The sequence below is a fragment of the Mercenaria mercenaria genome, chromosome 11 (genome assembly GCF_021730395.1).
Source record: "Mercenaria mercenaria strain notata chromosome 11, MADL_Memer_1, whole genome shotgun sequence".
In the NCBI taxonomy this organism is placed as follows: domain Eukaryota; kingdom Metazoa; phylum Mollusca; class Bivalvia; order Venerida; family Veneridae; genus Mercenaria; species Mercenaria mercenaria.
This window is the reverse complement of record NC_069371.1, coordinates 26,623,085-26,644,346: the sequence shown is the minus strand read 5'-3', so window position 1 is coordinate 26,644,346 and position 21,262 is coordinate 26,623,085. Positions and strand designations below refer to the sequence as shown.

Here is a 21,262-nt window from a genome sequence, read left to right as displayed (position 1 = left end):
CGTTCCATATTCGTATAAGACTAGGATTATATAGATCGTGTGATTGAAAAAATTGCTGTCATCATATATATGTTGATCTAATAGAACAATGTTATTCACGTCTCATGATACTCAGTAATGTCTTGTTAGTCAGGGCAGGTATACTGATTTTATCAAAGAATTGAGCATACCAATTGCCAGTAAGCTTGTCAAAATAGAAAAAAAGTATTATTAGAGAGATTTGTAACACAAACTCAGCTAAACAAACTGGTTTCTTAGTTCTTCTCTCCTTTTGATGCCGAAACAACGACCTCGTTACAAGTTGCAACTCCTTATAAAACACACTTATTTAGACCTGAATCGATGTACAGCATGTTTAATATATATATAAATATGTGTTTCTGCTGTTTGATTAAAATAATTTGTGCCACATATGCTCCTTAATTTCTTGTTTTAATTTATTCATGCCTTTAGCAGGACAATCCACAAAAGAACGTGGATTTTGTATGCTTGGACTATTATAAAACCAGTATTTGAGGATTTGTTACGTAGTCAAAAATTGAATCTCATCTGAACGCCACGATTTAACTGTGACAAAACCGGAATTGTTAAATTAAAAATAAAAATTGCAACATTTGTCTAGTACTAATCTCTTCCAGGCTAGCAAGCATTGATGCGCCTTGTTTGCTCAACTTGTAGTCAGATTCAGTATAACTGGCTAAGCGTTTCTTGCTTTTATGTTCAAAGTGTTGTGCTGTACAGTTTCTTTACATTAGTCACCTGTTTATGCAATACGTCGTCCTTGCATAGCAGCAATTCGTCGTATTACCACGATATTACTATGCCAATGTACACAAACAAAAGTACTGATGTAACATTTATTCGTATAAACATAGAATCTTTATATGTAACAATATGTCATAGACCCAGTAGATATTTCGCAAAAAACACATACATACAGTTTCAACAGATATTGTGTTTAACAATATCGAGATGCACTGACTCTTAAAAACAACTCCTTATTATGATACCTCTATGTTTAACAATGTATAAATATGCACATATTTGTAAACGTATGAAAGCAATGTCATGTTTTCTTAGCAATGAAAAATAGAATAAATTCATTTAAACAAGATTTGAACATGTTTCCCCATGCACTATACCTTACATAAAACTCTATTTTTTCTATCTTCAACTTCTTAGTACACTTGTTTCCTTCCTTCCTTCCTTCCTATTCAATTATCACTATAAAACACAAAAGTATTGTGAGAAAGGAAATTTGTTATATGTATTTATTCATTGTTATATGTTTCAATATATGTGTGGAAATGCTATGTACTTGCTTGTATATACTTTTGTGAAATAAAAATTATGGAAACAAAAAGTTTCAATTCTATAGTCTATAGCATTTCGGATCTAACAGTATAAATTGAAAATCTGTAAAAGTGATTAACGTATTTTAGTCTAATATAGCATATTCCAGACTGTACGTGGCTAGTGGATATATACAATGTAAGTTTTCATTGTTTACGTAATATGGTATAAAAGTTAAACAGCTTCATAGCTGCGCTCTGTCCCATAGTAAATGTTTGTTTAACATCAGTTTTAAGAGAAATGCATAATATTACGCAAGAGATGATTAAAATAAACATGTATCGTCGTTCATTGTCCCATTTGTGTTAACTGACGCGCTTTCGTTTTAACTATGTTTAAACTGACAAAAGAGCAAAATGTTAACATCTAAAATGCATGATGATAGATTCACGTGTTCAGTAGCTGGTAACGTTAAGATAAAAAGCTCATGACAAAAACATATAATGCTTGCAAAAGATCGCCTTTCAAATTGTACTTACTCTTGTCAACTAACCCAAATATTAGAGCTAGCTATTGTACATAGATATCAAATATTTGCTCGGTATCATACACAAGCGTATGGAATAAAAACGTAGTTCAACGAAATACGAAATTAATTTCATGAGTCAGTAAATGTGAACAGAAATTAAAGCAAAGCGATTCGATGAGTTCATGGAATCTTTATTTACCGTCTATAAAACATATAAAAACGTAAATGCAAGTAGCATGTACATTCTGCAAAATATGTGGTCCGCGGCATGACATGTCTACTGCGTTAGGTAAGCAGTGAACAGTATTGTTAACAGTACTTCTCAGCGTGCATGAACATTATGATTCAAGAATTCCTGTGTTAATTCAAATTTGTTAAACTGCAGTTATTCATAGCATTCTGTGCGATTAAATGATCCGGTGATAAAAAGGTTTGGATTTATCTTTGTACATTAAGGATTTTTTCATATTATACTTTTTTGAAATCCGTATTTTATACTGAAGGAAGAAGGAAAACATAGTCATTTTGGCATTGAAATTAGTAAATAAATACAAAAATAGCAACAAAATGGGAAAATAAATATTACAATCCAAACAGTCCACTTATCTGAAAATGTATTTCTAATGCATCGAACTATACTTTGAAGAAGATCAGTCTTCTGCAAGACATTTCAATAACGGTAACTTATACTGCTTTTACGATAAAAATGACTTTTATGGTAGCCGTTACGTAACATCATTGTTTCTGTAATGTCACATTAAAACAATACCGTTTTGTAGCCGCTCTGCGATAATTCATTAATTTCGCTATTTAGTTTACTAGTTGAAAAGTTTGTTTTGTTCTGTTCAAGACAAATTAATGTAACCGCCCTTAAATATCATTGATTAAAAATGACATTATAAAGAAGTTGGCATCAGTTTAAAGATCGACGTTTAGAATAAAATTTATAGACTTGTTATTATGACAATTGTCAACTAGTATTCGGATTCGATAATCTTTAAAACAGAGATTGTTTTTGAACATGTTTTCGTCTTTCTGTATATTGACCGACTTCTTTTAGTGTTACAACTTAAATACATGATGTGACATGTTCCATTATCAATCATCGCAGAAGATGATAATCGATTACAAAACAGTTCACCCACTCATACATTTTGTCACATTCAATACACTTAATATACAATGAATTATATGGTTTGAATACTTCCAAAATTGAATAAATGTAAACTTTTATCTTATCACAGTAACGCATATTGATGAAAAATATGTAAATTACTTTTTATTATACAATGTATGTTTTTCAGTGAGACTGAAATATTGGAGCGAAATATGTATGATATTTTCAAAGTGAAATATATTACGTACATTTGTCACTTGGGATTTTAATATCTTCTTAAGGTGAAAAATACCACCTGTACAAAGTTTGGAAAAAACATGTAATAAATAGAAAATATGTTTTTTTACACATAAGCTCAATCAATTTTCACTCGTGAACACAAGGTCTTACATACTTACTTGTGATCACCAGATTTTAAATATTCAATCGTGAACACCAGATCTGACATAAAAATTGAGATTCGCTATGCTACTCAAGAAAGCATTGCATTTGGTGTTCAAGTGAAAAACATTTTGATTTTGCATTGAAATAAATACCTTCTAGTCAACGTACAATATGCTGAAATAATGAGAAGTATAATACTTATTTCCATATTATGTATGTTCAAAACACTACCATTTCCACTACAGTTTAACAAAAAATGTAGGTATATTTTTTTTTTAATGCAGTTCAATGTTATTTTTTCAACCGCCATATTTGAACACATATACCGGGGAGGTTTCTTCTTTATCGCAACTATGCGAACATCAAACCTTTAGGCATTTCATGAAGAATTTCATTAAAAGAATAGCTAGAATAATTATTTCGTGACAGAGAACATCGCTGGTGATTGTGTTCAAATTTTATCAATATCTTCAGAATATTTACCTTAGCAGATCTGTCAACGTTACATAAAAGTAAACAATGTTGCAAACTGTATAGTATTATAATATCATTAATGTTTTCTCCAATTCTCCGGATATAATTTTATATATATCCGCATTTCAACTGTTGTCATCGAAACCTATATATTGTATTTGATCTTACGCCTACTTGCCGGAAACACCATGTACAACGAAACGCGTCCGCTTCATCTGTCAGCAGTTTAATCAGACATCTGTTGCGCGATGTATCGCTGAAGTGTTTTGATATTTTTTTAAATTAGACTGAACAGTGGCATATATGAAAATTTATTGCAGTTGTTCAATTGTTTACAGCAGTGTAAAACTTCATTGTTTATCACTCCCCTGTACACTCGTATGCATTTTTCCCCAACATATCTAAACGAATAAATCAATATTGTATGCTCGCTTTGTGTATATCTATTTTCAAACTTATGAGCGCCTTTTGGGATAATATTTTATCTTATACCCCCGTCACACATACGGCGCGGATAGCTACGTCTAGCTACGGACAGAAACGTAGTAATCCGTACCTGTCCCGTACCTCAGAGTAGTCATTCGTATTAATCCGTACCAAAATGTGGTCAAAACGTATTCAAAACTTATTCCAAACTTGCAAGTTTCTCCAACTTTTGAACATGCACAGAAGTTTGACCCAACCGTAGCAATTTGAGCGTGACTTTAGTCCAATTTGGCTGAAACTTATTCATCCGTAGTTAAACCTACTTAAACGTACTTATCCGTGCTGTTACGTACCTTGCCGTAGCGAACGTAGTTATCCGAGGCTGCTCGTACTTTAGCATAGTTCAACGTAGTTTACCGCAGACCCGTCCGTGCGCTGGGCAAGTTGCAAGGCGCAGTAAAACGTAATTCAACGTAGTACCTCGTACCTATCCGTACTTATTCGCGTCCTGTATTGTTTTGTTTGTTTCCTGTTTCTCACCATTTTTCCCGTACAAGGACGTACTTCTCCGTAGTTATACACCCACAGACTAATCCTGTCCGCACCGTACCTCAACGCACGGACATATCCGTATGTGTGACTGTAGCGTTACAGAAATTGCTTAAGTTAGTATAATTGTTTCGGTAAATGTCTGTAAAGTCGCTAGACGTAGCTGTCATTATGATCATGTCATTACAGCGTTCGATTTTTAATTTGAAACCCCCTTCCTTATTCATATGTATTTGTGCATTCCAATATAATGATGTACTATATAAAGATCATTCACTAGTATGTATGTTTCGCATAATTAATCAATTAGATAATGCAGATGTTTGTCTTATAGTTCTATAGAAGAAAAACTATTACATTTTGTATACGGGTTGCCGTTGTCGGCTATACATAAGCTTACAAATATTCAGCTTCTTGAAGAAAGTAACGACTGGTGCCACGAGGTTATGGGTGGCTGTAAAGCATCTTGTTAAATTTGTTGACCGACAAACACAGATGCGTTTCGATATAATCATAAAATACACAAGTGTTTCAATATAATTATAAAGTATACACCAGAATTATTTCAAAATATACTGCACACCACTGCCAGCTTTTACAAGCAGTAAATCTACAAAAATCGAACATTTACTTTGAAAATAGATTCGTTTTACATTTCTTTTAAAAACAAATGTATTTATCATTGTTTTGTAATGTTATCTGAATAGGGATATACCATTCAGGACATCGAAAACAGCTTTCTATTATTTTTATAATTCGTACATTCAAGCTCTTGGTTGGAAGAAGCGAATCGTTAATATGTCATATCAATAACGTATGTACATTTTTGTAAGTAATCTAAGGTAACTTAACCATTAAACAGCAACAGTGTTTAATTATATTGTCTAATTACATAATGATGTTATTATCAACTTGTCTTTCTGACGCTGAAACACCAGTGTCGATGCGTTTTGCAAAAGTATAATGGTATGTATAACATGGACTCCTAAGACAGTTTAATGAGGAATCCATGCTCTACGAGACAGTTTTTAGGAGAAAGGTGAATTATTTTCGTACTGCTATTTGGTAGATTCCAAATGCACGATCACGTGAAGTTTTCTAAACGTTAGGAGTTAATAACATAATTTACAAACACAGCTGACATATACAAGCCTATAAAACACTGACATTTCTGGTAAAATAGAAAATGTAGACGGGCTTCATAATCAACCATTGTTGTGTGATAGCTAAGCGAGATCATTTTGTTATGACGGTATTATTGAATATAGACACAGAAATTGGGTATTATATGTGGGGGCGTAAACAATATATATAAGTTTTCTTAAGTTTTCTGCTGGGTTATTCAAGTAATACTGTTTTCATTTGCTTTGATAGCGAATCATTATTCAGTAACACGATATATACATTTGTATTAAACACACAGTATAAAGTTATTCTTCAATTTTCGTTTTTTCTTAATTAGATACTATTATTAAGGAAATGGTCAGTGTACAGTTTATTTCGAAATAGATAAGGAGTATCATAGCCAAAACGCAATATATATATATATATATATATATATATATATATATATATAGGCATAACATAATTGGTCTTTTTCCCAAGACTGTACTTCAAAAATTTATACTTTTTCACAGATGCTTGTCATTGACAGGTGGCTGTTATCATTTTTCCGCTATACATCTGCTTGAACTGATGAATAACTGCTTCTGGCTGGCGAATCCCAGCCAGGCAATCGAGCAGGTGGTGGTGGGGGAGGAGGTAATTTATGTAACAGACAGTCATGTTCCGGTATTAGTTGCATTGTGGTTGGCGTCGAGTGATCACGAGAACAAATATCTTCAGGCACGGCGTGGATATGACGAGCAAGTTGACTTTCCTTACTATTGTCGATAACAGTTTGATAATTATCAGTTTGATCTGGTGACCTATTGTGATTTCGTTGACCAGGAACTTTTTTCACAACGGCATAGTTATCTTCATTTATATTTAAATGATGTGATAAGTTTTGTAAAGGCATATCAGTTATTTGGCGACGCTCGTCGTCGATTGAAATTTGTTTTATAAGTTGAGCATTTTTCTCATTTGATATATTTTTATTTGGAAATGTTTGAGTTTCAGTTTGTTGCTGGTCATGGATTTGAGAATAATCTGCTATGTCTTCTTGCTCATCAAGACTTGAATACGCTGATTCAGCATTTTGTTGTTTACCATTACTCCGCCTTAAAGGCGGATGAGGTAAGAAAGACGAAACACCTGTACCCGCATCACAAAACATAGTTTCATCATCAGTATCTACATTAGGTCTATTAAAGTGAAATATCGTTGTTTCGTAAGTAGCGGGATCTTGTCTGTCATCTGAACTTAGACTTTCATGAGATCTGTTGGTTTGCCTGTTGGATGAAGATGCCACCACGTCACCATCTTGAGGTAAAAGTTGCATCTCCGTACTCTGTTTGTCGTCTAGAGTCGTTGCTGTTTCACTCTTTTTAGCTGTTTCACGCTTCTTTTCCCTTCCGATAGTTATATATCTGAAATGTGATCTGAAATCAGTAAATTTACGTGTCAACATAATTAGATGTTAGGCTTTCAAACATAAAAAAACATTGAATTTTCCTTTAATACCATTTACTTCTTACTTAAGTTACATCCATACTTTTTGTTTCAATATATTTTTTCCTGCAAGCTGGTGTTTTTTGTATATTTCGAGAGATTTCTAATGGAAACTGAACGGGGTTTCTTTCAAAAGTGTTTGTTTAAGAACTGTTTACAAGAATTTGAGTCTTGTTCGTTTGGTATGCAGACGGACGGAAGAATAAACATTACCTGTAACAAACGAACGTAAGAGCCATGATTAAGGCAACTATCAGCAAACCGAGAAATATATTAACGACCACAACGCCTGCAACAAAAATAAAAGTAGGAATTTATTCTCAGTCATATATAAGCCACTTTCAACAAGGTATTTGGACGTATAATAGTTTGCTTTATTGAACAGTGGATAAAACAAAGTTGTTCTTTAATGTTTTTTATTTAGTTCCATTCATGACGTTACAATGAAAAATATTAGCAGTTTTAAATGATTTTATAGAGTGTCCTATGAGCATAGTGATTTTTTTTGCCATGCTATGGAAATTATCTATCCACTGCCTTTTTTACCATTAAACTTAACAAATAAAAATGACAACTCCCAACAAAACCATGCACAACCGATATGTAACTTAAATATAATTGTAAAAGTTTGAAATGGGCTCACGGACATTATCATTACTGACTTCAAATTTGTGTTAGTAATAATTTCAATAATAGACATGTTAGAAACTGTAAAATAATAATGAACATAAAAATATGTTTTTGGAGTGGTAAGGAAATCATACGCAGAAGTGTAACCATACGCCAAGGGTCAAATGAGTCCTTGTCATCTTCGTCCTTTACTTCTTCTGTTGGCTCAACTGTAAAAGTGTGGACATGGCATTATAATACACAATACTGAATTTCATAACATGAACATAAGATATTATACATGTTAATCTTGTTTACGATATAAATAAAAATAAAAGATTGTTCTATACAAGCTTTGTTTTACCTACATGTATCGAGCTAAACTTATTCTACAAGAATAGTTTTGACGGTATTTCACAGCCCTCTTTCATGTAAAGAGTTTGCAGATTAATTAATTGGTAAATTTAAATAAAAGGCAGGCGTTCATGTATGGCGAAAAATAAGTCTCTGTGGCAGAATCAAATCATTAAATAAGACAAAATCCACGCACTTACGCTTGCACATATACGCTCACAAAAAACAAGTTAAAACCATCTAATCTATTACATTACCTTCCGGGTCCCCAACACTGCTATCGTTGATTGGTTGGTCCTCGGGAAGCATTACACGACCTTTGGTTGGCTTGACGTATGGAGTAGGTGTGGTTGTTGTTGTTGTTTCAGGTTGCGGAAGTGTATAACGTACGGTAAATATTGCAGGGTTACGCTTTTCACACTGTGAGGCATATTTTTCATACGGTTCCGAAGTTGTAGAGGGTGACTTTACTGTAACAGAAATAAACGTGTACTCTACTTGCTCGTTAATCTCAGTTTTGAGAAAAGTAAATAGAGAATAGAAATTAATTTCATTGAGATTTAAAATGATATTCGAAAGAGTCCATACCTTTCATCGAAATACTACCAATGGGGAAGAAATGGTTTGTTTTGATTAGGCTACAATCTTAAGTTTTTATTCACATGCATCTTAAGGATATAATTAATTTCATTGAGATTTAAAATAATATTCGAAAGAGTTTATACCTTTCATCGAAATACTACAAATGGGGAAGAAATGGTTTGTTTTGATTAAGCTACAATCTTAAGATTTTATTTCACGTGCATCTTAAGGATATGGCGTTACATTTATTACAGATGAAGTATTTTCAAAAGTTAAGATCATCGGTCAAATGTCGTTATGTAATCGTTAATAGCATGGTTACAAGTTTATAATCCTAGCATTCCTCTATTGATATGCCTAAAAGCATTTCTGTTGGGTGATTATTCCTCCGCATATGATAAAGACAGGGCTTAAAAATTATTGTAATTTTCGAACATCAAATTTGAAACGTTTTATAAAAAAGAGATATACAGTAAACCCTGTCTTAAGCAGCCAGTCAAGGGAGTGGAAAAAAGTAGCTGCTTACAGCAGGTGGCTGCTTAATGCAGGTAATTAATAGAATGAATCACCATTTTGAGAAATGAGACTTTGGCTGCTTGAGCCTGGTTGGCTGCGTAATAGAGGTAACCACTAAAGCAGGTTTTACTGTATCCATTCAATGGTAAGAATAATAGCAAGTCGCTAGAAACTGACAAAATATGCAGATCGCTAAACAAAGTCCGAGTATTTTGTTTCTTAGTTAGATAATCTTCATTCCGTCGAAATGAGTTTTAAAGCAAAATTTAAGAAAACGGAAGACTTTAATTTTTCTGCTGTCCATTTTATTTCATATAAGTTGTCACTGTTGACACAGGTTAAACACTTGTCGAAGCATGTTGAATAGTGTTAGGCAATAGACAATACTTGTTAAAACTATGAAAATTATTTCTGATTACATGTTTTAAATGACACTGAATTTCTCGCTGGTTAATAGTAAAAGAAATGATGTCCTCTGTCATTCGGATCTCGGGCAAATTCTTTTGACTACTGACCAACAGGTTTGATCCGAGGGCACACTAAATTTAGATGTAGTTACTAACAGCAAAAAATTCTGCGTAATGCGTATGTGGTAAGAGTAAAAGCAACTACTTTTTACTTAACAAAATGATGTTATTGTGCAGAAATAGCATAAATATAACCTGAACTCATTTCTTCATTTTCTACATTATAATGGTATTTGTATTGAACTCTCAAAGCATATTATCTTTACGAGTATTTCAGACAAATCATATGAGGTCAACTGCTTTTACCGTCTGGTGTTGTAACAAACATCAGTGGACATATCTCCAATTCCGCTTAAGCTGGCACTTAATCCAGCTGAGTCTGCTCATATGTTTTGCTTGGTTGCATTAAATGCTTCCAAAGATCTTCTTATTGATTTTTTAACTATCGAAATAGCAATCTTTTTGTTCCGTGTTGCGGTTATAAAATGTCTTTCTTTACTTGGATTCAGTGTTATTAATTTGTAATTTTTTCTAATCCTTTGGTATCATGGAGTCCATTCAATAGATGTGTGATAGAGGTCCGCTTAAGCCGGCGCAAGAGGGCTTGAGGGGTGTTGCACTTTCCATTATTTCCTTTTACAAGAATGCAGAGGTGTATATTTTGATTTTTTTTTGTTGTGTTTAACGTCGCACCGACACAATTTTAGGTAAAATGGCGACTTTCCAGCTTTGACGTTGGAGGAAGACCCCAGGTGCTCCTCCGTACATTATTCTATCACTAGCGGGCACCTGGGTAGAGCCATCGACCTTCCTGAAGCCAGCTGGACGGCTTCATAACACGAGGAATTCAACGCCCCGAGTGAGGCTCGAACACACATCGGTTAGGGGTAAGTGATTCGATATCAGTGACCTTAACCACTTGGCCACGCCCAACGCCCACCGCCCCCCCACCCCACCCCACCCACCCACCGGACTTTTTTCCTAGAAAAGATTAATATATTACCCAGGTAATAAATGTTCTTTTTGTAAAGACACGACAAAGTAGGACACGAAAAAGACGTCATTTTGTTTTTGTTGTAATTTTCTTCCTTATAAATGTTTTTTTCTGTAGACATTTTAGTGTATGTTGCGGCAAGTAGTCGTCAGATTGCGCTTACAACAGCAGGTGTGCACTTTTTATTATGAATATATGAATATAAACAAAAACCTTGACTTTGTCAATTTGTTTTTCAATTTGTTGTTCTTGATTGCAATTATGAACACATATAATGGCAATATACTCAACTATACCTTTGGCATCACTAACGCGTGTTTCAGAACCAAGTGAATAGAACATAACACTGCTAACTAGGTTTAGTTAACATGTATCAAAGTTTCATTGAAGTTGCAGTGTTTATCAAAGTATTCGCCATGAACGCTTACATGTTCCATCAACTTAAGCATTGTTATATATGAAAACATACTAGATGTCTGGGTAATGTATTTATATCGCGTTAAACCAGTATCTTTACGCATTGTATTCTCACAGATTCAATATGATTATAAGTATTGAAACAGAAGTGTTAACTATTTCCGCTTAGATGCTACTTATCCATAGACTTATCACGATGTTTTATGACACGAGGTCAGTATAAATAAAACAAAATTAGTAATTACACGAGCTTCTCCTGAAAAGATGAAATAAATGTATATCGTAGAAAAGAAAGTTGATATTTAAGTCTTTACAGGTGTTTGAAATTCAAAACTAAACTATAAAATGTCTCGCATGTATCGTATTTAACAGCAGACTTTTACAGCCCTACAATCGATATTTAAGAAATAAAAACTTCAAGGGGGAATTCCTGACATGAGATTTTTAATTTTTGATATTTGCAAAAACAGGAAACAATCAGGGTTTTCTTACTTCACACCATGCAACAAACTATTATTTTGCATTAGAAACGCTGTGGTGTTATATTCACCCCATTGTAAATGAAGGAGGGCAGTGTTGCAAGAGTAATAAATTCCGACATACACGTCGCGGTTCAAGTCCGTTTACTGGCGGACTATGACTATATACTCGCAGGTTTTAACTACAACGCAAGCATTGGTCAGGAGTAGTAGTCAGCATTTAGTAATCAAGATGTTTGTAAATAACTCACATGAGTAATCAAATCTATAAAAAATATTTTTTTGAAAAATAGAGTGTTACAAAGCCAAGTTTACTGAGTATTTTTGTGAGAGGAAATGAAATGTGCTACAACCCTCACACCATCTGAGAAGACCTTTATAAGTACAGTAATTTTAATGAGCTTCATGATTCCTAACGATCAGAAATAAATAAAAACAGGTTGTCAAAGTCAGTTCATAATAAACTGGTTTTAACTGACTACTAAAACAAAGGATGAGAGAGAGGAAAGCTTTAAACTATTATATTGGCTTTATTAGAAGATACATGTAAAAGACATTCGTTTAGTTTGCAGCACGGTTATAAGGTGATGTAAACAAGACGCATACATCTATAATACATCTAGCATAAAACAGTCATTACGCAAGACTAAGTGCTTAGTTAACTTCATTCACAACACCATGTTCGCAAAACATAAGGATTTGAATAGTGTATTAATCAGGAGAAAACGTTTCGGAGTGATCAGAGATTTCGTACACAGAAATGAGAAATGTTATTCCAAATAAAAAAAATATTTTTGGGCATGTCAGAAAGTGGAATAATGACGGATTTGTGTTTGGACACATTAATCTGTCATTTACTAAGAATAAAGAAATACCATCCACCAAAATTATCATAAAAACCATAAAGGGTTTTTTGGTGGAGGTCATGCCCCTAGCATAAAAATGGTCAGTTATAAACATCAGTGATTGCAATACTACACAAAAATGAACAGTCAAAAACAAAACAAAGCAAACATATTGCAAAACTATTTTCGGAATAATTATCAGTGTGAACAAGACGTTGGGTCGATTACTTACAAAATGTAATTGATTAAATGATGATTATTTTTTACCTTTTTTCCAGTAATCGATCACTTAATAATTCTTACAAAGGGAAGTCTCCAATACCTTAACAGGACAAGTTTTTTTTCACGAAACCTGATGAACATGCATGTCCTTTCATCAAATAAAGTAGTAGATAGGACAAAAATTTATTTTAAAATACGACAAAAAATTATCCCGTCATAACTGAAAAAAATATTTGTAGATTACAATACTGAAAATTTGCACCTTACTGTAGTTTGTCCATTTGTCTTATATTTATATTTTTACAATGTTCAAAGGTTGTCTTTGCCCCTTTTGATAGGGGACTCTTACTGCTGTACAATGAACATTCTGTACTTACAATTTTCAAGAGTAACGTTTCCAGTTATGAATGCTTTGCTAAGTTTGCATTGTACGTTTATAGCTTCCGCTGATGTTATAATTAAAAATGCCTCCAAGCAGATTTTCTCAAAAGAGGGCAGGCATATCAACATAACATTTAATTGATTAATAAGCAAGACTTGTTCTTACATTCAAGAATTCTGCTCTGGATAAAAACAAATCCGTTTACCACTTGGGAAGCATTTATCTAGCAGCATTGAGCAAACACGAATGCTACACAGCTACTTACCAGAATATGACAACAGAAAGCGATTTCCCCTGTCTTCCCCTTTAAGGAATGTATAATGTGTAACATACACTGTGCCGCATGATCTTATCCTAACATTTACACGACCTTTATCACAGAATCTGTCCATTGTCTGCTGGTGCGTTTCGCATAAGGTGTATTGTACCTGAGAAGAAAATGATTATATCTGAATAATAATATTGAATGAACAAATGAACTACAATAGGGAACAGACAGATACGAATGGTCTTATGTCACCTTGCCACAGAAGGAATAACATGGGTTTTCGAGACTGCTTCGATTCATGATGTAATACCAGGATTTAGATCCGGTAGGTACAGCCACGTTTACAGAAAGCAGACCCCTCACACATTACTCTTTGACTGTTTACACGACTAACAAATAAACAAAACCCTCTTACATAGATACCGTAAAATATAGAAATTAGGACAAAACAAACAGAGGAATACTGACTAGCATCGCCCTGCAGCAAACCACACTCTTAATCCTTATATCCCGAAAAATAAGTCAGAAGGCAAAATTGTGGAAACAGTTATGTTCTTAACTCAACATTTACAGTCTTTCTCATATTTTGCAATAAAGGCTCAAACAATAACAATAAAATTACTGTAATCACGTTTTGAATCATCACCATCTTTTGAGAGAAAACAATATTTTTTATTTTGGACCATTTCCAGTGAAGACGAAGTAAGAAGATACAATTTACAAACAAGATAAAGACAAGTTTATAACGTACGTAATTTGATAAGGTAAAAATTAAATACATTTTTTTCGACAAGGGTTAATTTAAGCTCAGTTTTGGACACAATTTACCACATTATTTTAGATTGGAAACAAAAACAGTATGACTCTATTTAGTCTGTGTAGCTGAGCTTTAGAAAATGCAAGGTAAAAGTTGCCCTGTATGACTAACATTAAACAAGCCACAGGTATGCAAATTAAAAGATTGTTACCGATACGGGTTCCGCAAATATGCAAATGAAGTTGTAAGTTAGTTCTCTCAAATGTTTCAATTGATGTCAATATTTCATAATTAATTTTACAGTTACATATTACCATTAATGTGTATAAGACGCACTAAACATTGAAGATAATCTGATGTCTAAGCTATTATTGATACACAAGGATAACATCAATTTAAATAAGCTAATGATGTATACTTGTTCTTACATTTGTGACAAGTTTTCCCCTCGGCGAGACACCCATGTTTATTCAACACCCGTATGAATTTCTAGTCTAGGTTGTTTATCACAATCAATATAAATTTGTTTGTTTGTTTTGGGTTTAACGCCGTTTTTCAACAGTATTTCAGTCATGTAACGGCGGGCAGTTAACCTAATCAGTGTTCCTGGATTCTGTACCAGTACAAACCTGTTCTCCGCAAGTAACTGCCAACTTCCCCACATGAATCAGAGGACTAATGATTTCAGACACAATGTCGATAATCAAATAGTCACGGAGAACATACGCCCCGCCCGAGGATCGAACTTGCGACCTCTCGATCCGTAGACCAACGCTCTACCTACTAAGCTAAGCTTGCGGTACAATAAATATAAAGCAAATAAACTTTGTAATACAGTCCAGAAAGCAACAGTTGTAAACACACTTAAAAGCAGATTTGGCGTTTTTAGATTAAGTGAAAGTAATTTATTATTTGACCTGAGAGTACTTAACAATTTAGTATGAACTGTAACAAGTTTATAATTCATAACATATGCTTTAAAAGAGGCACATATACAAACTTTTACGTGGTATTTCACAATGCAACAACAGAATGCATTCTCCCTGGTTTCATTCTTACTCTGTAGCAGAAAAGCACATTTACTTACAAGCCTTAGAGTTAATTTGGTCTTCTTAAAACAATCTGCTTACAAATGAAATGTCATTCCTTTTAATGTATTGACCGACTAGAAACACACAACTTGTCATCGGTCGCTTGCAAATTTATTAGAGCACTTTGAGCGCACTAATATATTTATTCATCCTCCAATCCCGTATCATAAAGCATAACCACTCGTATGAAGAAAAACAACACACCGCCCCTTCCATTTTAATTCAATGCCTTACATTGTATATATAAGAAAATGGACTACATATTGTTTTGAAAAAAAAATAGAAATAGATTACTTTTGGTATATTTCATCACTGTCACAGTATTTTCTCCCCTCCCCCTCCCACAGGTTACTACTGGTCCCTGTGTTTTGAGTACACATATATGAGTCGCGCCATGAGAAAACCAACATAGTGCGTTTGCGACCAGCTTGGGTCCAGACCAGCCTGCGCATCCATGCTGTTCGCTTTCAAAGCCTATTGCAATTAGAGAAACCTTTAGCTCATATTCATATATTTACGAATAATCTGCATTACATATTAAATTATGATAGCTAGATGTTGTCCATAACAATTTTTTATAAAGGATAAATCAATATAAAAACGAAACAAAAGTAATTCGTGATATTGTTTTTCCTCTTATCAATAAATATTGTTCTCGATCATAATCTTTAAAGTTTGCTTCTGTTTATCAGAAATACCTCATGCAGTGATCAAAGTACGCTCTTAATCATCTTATATAAGATCGTATCCACACATCATTAATGTCTGTTAAAATTGAGTGGAATCAAGGTTGATCAACGATCTTTTTTTTTTTTTGTACATTTTGTCGATAATTTTTGCTATCAATTTCAAGTTAATGTCAGACATTTGGCATATTTTCAAACCTTCAGTAAAATCATTTTGTAATACATTTAGTAAAGTGGTATGGATCAAAATAACGTTTTGTATACAAGGAGCCAAATCAGTAATTTTACTATCGAAGATTATTTCATAAGCATACTGATAATCATTGTTATTATAAGAATAACATAGGGCTAAACTCTTATAACTGTGACATTTAAACCAAATGTGACATTAAAGAATGTATCATATGATCATGTGTGAGAAAAAGAATAATTTGAAGAAAACACACAATCAGAAATGTCATATTAGAAATCGACACATTACTTCTTGTTGTTTGCAATTTCGAGGACAAAAACATTTAACAAAAATGATTTCTTAAAATGATCTGACATGCACTTTTACAATTCACAAACTGTGTCAATTAAATGTCAAATATTTGAAAATATAAAATTTTCAGAATTTTTCTGTTTCGCAACTGGAGAACAGACAAATGGGGATGATTATGACTCTAAAAATGAACTTTTCTACAATAAAGGTAGTAACATATCACAAGCCCCACAGGGCCGACTTGGTGTTTTTTCTCAAGTTATTCTACAATGCAGAATTTGATTACAACACAAATTTTCAAAAACCACCTAGATATGTTAAAATGCGGTCAATAAAAAGAGGTTTTGTCTACACTGATTTGAACCTGAATCTCATTTTCATAATTGGACATTTTTCAGTATAGGAAAATTCTAAATTGTAGATTGAAACGAATCATCTCACAGATTTTAATAAACAACGTTTTCGTCATTTGGTTAAACGAAATTTATAAGTCCGTGAGCTTAGTTTTAGATTTATGCACATTGTTAAAAAAATCCGTAAATTTCCAGCTGAATGTCTGAATTTGGATTTGTTTCACGTATCAACATTTCTTTCTTTAGCAAGACTGAAATATTGCCGATGTTATCAGTTAACATAAAGTTGCTATTTATTCATGATTTGATTTACCCTTTTGTATGGTGGATCCAGACTTTATGTTGTAATAGTAAATGACGTCACTTCATAAATTCTGGTTTTTCAAACGTGCAGAACTACCTTAAGCTGAATTCAGTTAAGAAATAACTATGCATGGACTACTTTATCAGACTCCTGATATTTACTCTACAATTATACTGGCTGTCTAGTATTAGAACATGGATATTGTTTGGATGTGCATTTATGTTCCTGTGTTTCTTTCTAATAGAATGTAGTCTTAATTATTTGAAAAAGGACTCAATGTCAGAAAATATATGTCTATCCTATTTATAGAACTGTAGTTTTGCATAATAGTTGCATCAAGAGCATATCTAATATTTCATCAATGAAAACTGAACGTAAAAAACATGGCGATTTTCTATTTGACAATTCTTATATTGCATATTTCAAATTTCGGGAAATATAACTTCGGGTATTTGTTTGTTCATAAGAATATCTATGAGGCCATACAAAATGTTCTAAAAGAATTATTCCTCTTTATGTTGACAAAGAGTCAATTTCTTGCCTTTGTTAACACCAGCATAATTACTTGGCAATTATTAACTAATAACAAAATTCAGATACTAATCAATCCCCTTTCTCAGCAATATTAAATGCCCGCGAAAAATAAGATGCGTGTAGCATTTGAAGAAAAAAATAAATTACGTTTATGCTACACATTTGCAGAGTATATTTTAACATATTCAGACTTTTATGAAGTCTGCATTCTTTGATCAACTGAACATTATATTCATATTTGACATACAATTGTCTGTTAAAATGTACCATTCTTTGACTCGGTGTTGTTATTACTTCTGTCTATTCAAAGTTTCACTTTAACATGTAATGTATTTTGAATTTCCGCTGAGGATTGCAGCACATCTCAACCCATTTAATGAATATACTCAATCAAATCGAGTCTTTTATCAATCAATCAAACCGAGTCTTTTATTATTTTATCCTTTTGCGTTCTATGCTTTCAAAATACATCCTTGTACAAATTTGATTTTGATATAAATGACAGAAAATGACACTTACAATAATTGCTTGCTGAATGCCTTTCTTAAGATGCCATGTCACTGTATTTATCTCCTGGGAATCTCATAGTTAGGACTTGTCATACTGGGAAGATTGCATTTTGTACCAGTTCCTAAAGCTTACCATTTAAAATTCATATGCAAATATAACTTTATCAAAGCTGAAACCGCTTTGTTAAATTGCGCAAAAGTAAATTGCTGTTATATTTTTGCAGGCTCAAGTTGCCAGCAAATTGCTTATTTACTGAGTTATCAACTTCTAATCTTTTTATACCTCTGTCTGAGCCATTATTTGAATACAATAATTTAAGCAGAAGCCGTTATCTCCTATTTTAGCGAAATTTCCACTACAGCGCCACAATTTGTTTGTACCGTGGCAGGCTGTATGTTCATTGTTGTATGCTTGGGTTCCGCTAGAACCTTCAACACGAGAGTACAAGCTCAAAATATAAATTATTATAGACAGAGAGACTTTAAACGAACATAATTATACCATTGTGTGCTTCACAAACAAAATGCAAAATGAGTCCTGAATTATCGGTGTTTTATGTGAGGTTTAAGCCTTAATAAACATAACAATTGAAATCATTGATAAGACATGGACTTGAATGATGCTACATTTACGCAAACAGCTGACAAACCTTATCCAATATGACATTCCTCTCTAATATCAAAGTTAAATGTCAGCCTATATGCGGTAAGTTCAACACAGGATCTCTCTGAGGCCACAAATTGCCTCTGTGCCACACAAACCAGAACAAATGTACATCACCGGTGTATTTTGACCGTGACCTCATATCGCCTGAATTGTCGAATATACAAAAAAATACGGAACATTCTAGGATAACATGTTGATTTGTATCTGACCTGCAGCAAACATCTGGATTGGTAGTCAGACGTATTTCCACTTGACCACCAGGTCATACAATCAGACGACCGCGGGTGGGGGGGGGGGGGGGGGGGGGGGGGGGGGGGGACGCACACTAATATATTTTAAAGACATATTTCTATAATTTTGGCACTTAGCATTTCTTCTTCAACTTACAAATGTAATAGTTTTAGGAAAACTCCTATTTTCTGTATTTTCATGGAGTATTTTGAATATAATGAAATGCCCCCTGAAATTAGGTGGTACAACTGTAGTATATTAATTGCATTTTGCTGTTCTAATTGAATATTCAAATGGGCTTTCTCGTATATTCCTTGACAATTAGTCTTTCCTTGCCCTCTGAATAATTACCACTTCATCACTTATATATGCTCTTTTCCAGTCCGCAAACAAGTATCTACTTTGATGCTATACTTATTGTCACATGCAGACAGCATAAATTGTGTTCACATTTCACATGTTTAGGTAGAAGCAACGATGTGACAAGCGTACAGTTCCATAAGACTTATAAACCTATAAACCGTAAACACAGAACACATAATCCGATGAATAACCAGTCGGCTATATCTTTACTTGTCCATAAAAAAGATATGTGATGAAGGAAAAATGTCTTTTTTATCTATGATGGGAGACACGGGATGGATCCCAAATTATTACAGACGCTGGATTGCTATGCAAAGATTTTGGAACCGTCTTGTCACAATGCATGATATTAGGCTTATCGCTAGTGTTTAACATTTCTTTATTGTTCTGTACAGTCGGGTTTGAAACTGTCACAAATATACTATTATTTGAATTTCGTATTATCATAATAACTATCTGGGGTGGCGGGGGACTTAAAGCAGGATAGATTAAGTAATTTACTTTCGTTTGTTATTAACATATAAATCGAAGCGGTTTCTCATCAAAGTTGTCTGTCTGATATAATAGTAGAATAAATTCAAATAACTGACGTATGTCTCCTCATTGTTATTCTTGTGGGATGACAGAAATATGATCTTATATCGCCTGAATTATCGAATATGCAAATAAAATGATACTTCTAGAAAAACGTCAACATGGTTCACATAGGATAATGAATTTCATAACTGACAAGATATTTTTTTGATACCCAAATTAGATTGAGTGTAAAGACATTATATTTTATTGCTTTTTGCTATTATGTTTATACAGCCTGAGAACATTTTATTTCAAGATTCGAACAACATAGCAAAGATTATTACAGGATACCTTATATAAATAGTCTTCAATAGATTGTTTTATTTACTGGCAAAGGATAAAATAGGTTGTTTTATTTACTGGCAAAGGATAAAATATGTTGTTTTATTTACTGGCAAAGGATAAAATAGATTGTTTTATTTACTGGCAAAGGATTCATTACTGGTTAAAAATTAAACAAAACTGATACAAAAGTCTGTAAGACTTCATCTTTATATCCAAATAATAAAACACATATAGAGAGGCTTACCGATAAATAGGGAAATTACAAGAAGCCATTCAATTTGTGTAATGCTAATTAACAGAATATTGTACTAAAAATGTCGGCATCACCTTTTCATTTATGATTAATGTTGGAAATAAAGGAACGTTACAGGCACGTTTTGTTGATATTATTAAATGATATATAATATTTTATTATACCTCACATGAATGTCCAATGCAAATTTCTCATCAGTTTAACTTGAATAATATATCATATTCCCCAGTGATTTTATATCACATGCGCACAATCGTTATTTTCAATTTCTGCGCAGGTGATATGATCCAAAATTTCATATCACATGCGCAACAGCGTTATTTTGTTTTTCTGCGCATGTGATATTATTTTTTCATATCACCCGTTGAGAGATTTATACTTCTGCATTGATTAAAAGAGTGAGTCGATAAATTTTCAGACGAGGTGCTTATATAATTATACTTTAGGATTAAATTACTCTTTTCTGCTGCTCTTGCATGTGCGAAAACGGCCGAATTTTGTTTTTTTAATGCTACGTGCAAAATATTTCGAAAACAATTTTTCATCAAATATTGAATCGAAACTACTATAATAAGTTTGGAAATGATCTAAGAAAATGAGCGCTCACACTTACATGTTTCGTTTAGAAAAAAAGAAAGTTATCGCCGTT

General features: G+C 33.2%; 1 protein-coding gene across 4 annotated transcripts in view; it reads right to left on the bottom strand.

Annotated features, from left to right (window-relative positions):
* Positions 1 to 845: 845 nt before the first annotated feature.
* LOC123532455 (uncharacterized) overlaps positions 846 to 21,262 on the bottom strand; it is a 77,046-nt gene continuing 56,629 nt past the window's right edge. The window contains exons 5-9 of one of the 4 annotated variants that reach the window (XM_045313891.2): positions 13,518 to 13,680; positions 8,606 to 8,818; positions 8,150 to 8,224; positions 7,599 to 7,674; positions 846 to 7,315 (exon numbers count right to left, since the gene is read on the bottom strand). In XM_045313891.2, coding sequence (XP_045169826.2) covers positions 6,448 to 7,315; positions 7,599 to 7,674; positions 8,150 to 8,224; positions 8,606 to 8,818; positions 13,518 to 13,680 — 1,395 coding nt within the window. In that variant the 3' untranslated portion in view covers positions 846 to 6,447. The remainder of the gene's footprint in view (positions 7,316 to 7,598; positions 7,675 to 8,149; positions 8,225 to 8,605; positions 8,819 to 13,517; positions 13,681 to 21,262) is intronic. The other 3 variants (XM_045313892.2, XM_045313893.2, XM_045313894.2) reach the window with 3 other exon arrangements.